Genomic DNA, 3,032 nt, shown 5'->3' on the forward strand with positions numbered 1-3,032 from the left:
AAACTTTCAGCTATTTTCTCTTTATCTGAAACCTAAAACGGTAAACAAAAAGATACTAACTATAAATTAATATCATGCAAATAAAATGCGTTTCTGATTTGAAGGGCTCAATGTAAAATCGGCAGTTTTGACATACTGGACAAAATGGTGATGGTATCCATTATAAAAAGAATCATAACTTGCTTTCTGTTTGGCTGGTGGTTTATTGTTTTTGGCAGTTGAATGGGAAGTAAAACATAAGTATTCAACGAACAGTTTAAGAGAACTAGTGTAGACTCTTCCTTAACCCCACCCCCACCTCCCTCAACCTTAACTTCCTCGGTAATTTGAGTTTGAGAGACTACTGGTTTAGCTAGACAAATTAGGAGGCACATGGTGGCGCATAGTGTGTTGATTTATTGGAAGGCAGACAAAAAAGCCGATACGTCATCAAGTACAAACGTTGATTTGTATTATAAATTAATTATAATAAGCCTTTACCTTTGACGTATTTTCGGTTCACTACTCAGGGCATCAATTTAACTGTTTGTGTGTGTGGGGCTTGGGGGGGGGTTGGTAACATGCGCATACGACTAAAGCAAGTATGGTGTAACTATTTTGCTCTTAGCTTAAAGTTGGTGTAACGGTGCGGTCCATGGTGCATGCTTCACAGTGAAGTTTTTACAAAAAACAAAGAGCGTCGGCCATGACAGTACACGGTATATGAATACAAATCTATGGCTACAGGATGCTTTTCATGTTTGCCTCCGTACTGATATTCATGATCGGAAAACTGTGACTACCGAGGTCCGTGGTTAAACACTTCGCTGTCGCTCGGGGAAAACCTGAGCTCTATTCCCGAGTGAGGAAAACATACAATTGTATCGAGTATCACGGACTTTCTGCTGGGATGTATCCATCTCGGCCCTGGTTGGCCCTGAGAGGCATGGTCGGAAGCCTGCTTCCTAATTAATCTATTTTATGTCGATGAGGAGTAAAAACACGTTCATGAAATACAGCTATGTATATGACTTAACTGTTCTTTGGTAGAATATTATAAATTCGTACGGCTACACCTTTGAAATCAATATTGATATTAATTAGATGGCTGATCTTTTTCATCTTTAGCTTGATCTAAAATTTTGAAAAAAGTTTTTCTGGTTATTCAGAACGTTTCGGGAATAATTAAATTGTTAGTGCTAGCCTGATCTTTGATATAGTAATTATCAATTTATATACGGTCACGGTTGAGAAATTTAAATGCACCATTCAATTAACTGACGTTCCTAGATAGGTCAGTAAACATGAAGTCTCCTCTTTTTACGCTTGACGATTTAACCCCCCCCCCCTCCCCCGTCAGGTAATTCTGCTTTTATAGCTATTTCATTTATTATTTTCCATTTCTTTTCACTACAGATTCTGATGTTTATACTCTTGGTCTTACTTCTTCCGACATCCGGGATGGCCACTGCAAACAAAAGCCACTCACAACTTTCCGAATCAACGCAGACAGGCTTGGTGGACGTTCATCTCCTGAACATCTTCATCATCATTTTCTATGTCGTTGTTCTGGGAATCGTGAGTTCCTTTGGAATGATCTTCAACACCATCAACGTAATCGTCTTCTTTAAACAGGGCTTCAAAGACACCGTGAATATTACATTATTCGGCCTGGCCGTCTCTGATATATTAGCCTCACTTACGCTTCTGTGGATGAGCATCTGTTTCAGTCCTTGGTTCATGAACGCCGACCTGTCCATTAACCAGCAAGGCTTCACCTACATCACTGCGGGCTGGCTTCATCTTTGTTTTGCTCGCATATCCAGCTGGATCACAGCCTGGGTCACATTTGAGAGGTGTCTGTGCATTGCCCTGCCCCTCAAAGTCAAAACAATTATAACACCAACAACCACGAATGTCGTGCTTGTCGGCATATATCTAACAATGATTGTCAGTGTAGCACCAGTGTACTATTCTATCAGTCTCGGGCCCAAGTTTTTCCCGGAAAGAAATGCGACAAAAATAGGATTGATCTACACGGAGAACGGTTTGTATACCGAGAACATTTGTCTCTCTGTCAATGCCTTTTCTCAGATTGCTGCTTTCCTCGCAGTTCTCGTCTGCACGCTTATCCTCGTCCAAAATCTTCTCGTGAAGTCAAAATGGCGGCAGTCGACGTCCAGCTACGCTAAACAGGAATCGGTAACGAACAGAGACAAAAAGGTGGTGAAAATGATTCTTCTTATTTCTGTCATCTTCATCGTTTGCTTGTTGCCGGGGACACTCAATATCATTGCCCAGTTCAGCATCGACGAGTACACTATGGTTGGTAGATATCAGAACTTGTATTTGCTGACGTGGACAGTTTTCAACTCGATGGAGGCGGTAAATTCTACCGTGAACATCTTCGTCTACTACAACATGAGTTCAAAATACAAGGAAATCCTGAGAGAAATGTTCAACAGAAATAAGCGGAAAAGCATCTAAGAAGAATCAGGGGTTATGAAACGTGTGTCTTGTGAAAATATCACTGGCGTACGCGTTTATAAGCCAGTTTCACAATTTGTTTTCTGAAATAAGAGAAAATACACCTATCTGAGTTCTGAATAATAGATACGTGACGGACATTAAACACGCTCGTCTGTAAAACAATTTCAAGAAAAGTTCATTTGACACACTTCTGTGAGTGAATTATGCTTGTCGTATAAGTATCAGTATACATTAAAAGCGTTTCTGTGTTGTGAAGCTGAATCTTAACATTTTACTGTACTGTTATATCCACCCAACATTTCCGTCGTCGATCAATAAATCTTATCTTATCTTATGACAATGACAATGACAATGACAATGACAATGACAATCTTTATTCATCTCGCAGGGAGAAATTTGTCTTTTTCGTTAACAATGGCAGTAGACGTTACTAAAGTTAGACTTAAAGGTGCACTCACGCAAACGCACAACAAAACAGGACATTAGGCCAAGTAAATACATGTCTCACGGGCTGGGACAACCCGCTCTGTAAAACATTCATTCTCTCTCTCTCTCTCTCTCTC

The 3,032-nt window shown here is 40.2% G+C and overlaps 1 protein-coding gene across 1 annotated transcript; it reads left to right on the top strand.

The window, feature by feature from the left end:
* The first annotated feature begins 584 nt into the window (after nt 1–584).
* LOC101861950 (tachykinin-like peptides receptor 86C) lies at nt 585–2,671 on the top strand. The gene has a single exon (XM_005098109.2). It carries the CDS (start codon nt 1,402–1,404, stop codon nt 2,464–2,466), a length of 1,065 nt encoding a protein of 354 aa, XP_005098166.2. The 5' UTR covers nt 585–1,401; the 3' UTR covers nt 2,467–2,671.
* The last annotated feature ends 361 nt before the right edge of the window (nt 2,672–3,032 follow it).

This window comes from Aplysia californica, unplaced genomic scaffold (genome assembly GCF_000002075.1).
Source record: "Aplysia californica isolate F4 #8 unplaced genomic scaffold, AplCal3.0 scaffold00172, whole genome shotgun sequence".
NCBI classification, from domain to species: domain Eukaryota; kingdom Metazoa; phylum Mollusca; class Gastropoda; order Aplysiida; family Aplysiidae; genus Aplysia; species Aplysia californica.

Coding starts and splice junctions, on each gene's coding strand:
- LOC101861950 (XM_005098109.2), top strand. CDS start 1,402: ATGTTTATACTCTTGGTCTTACTTCTTCCGACATCCGGGATGGCCACT.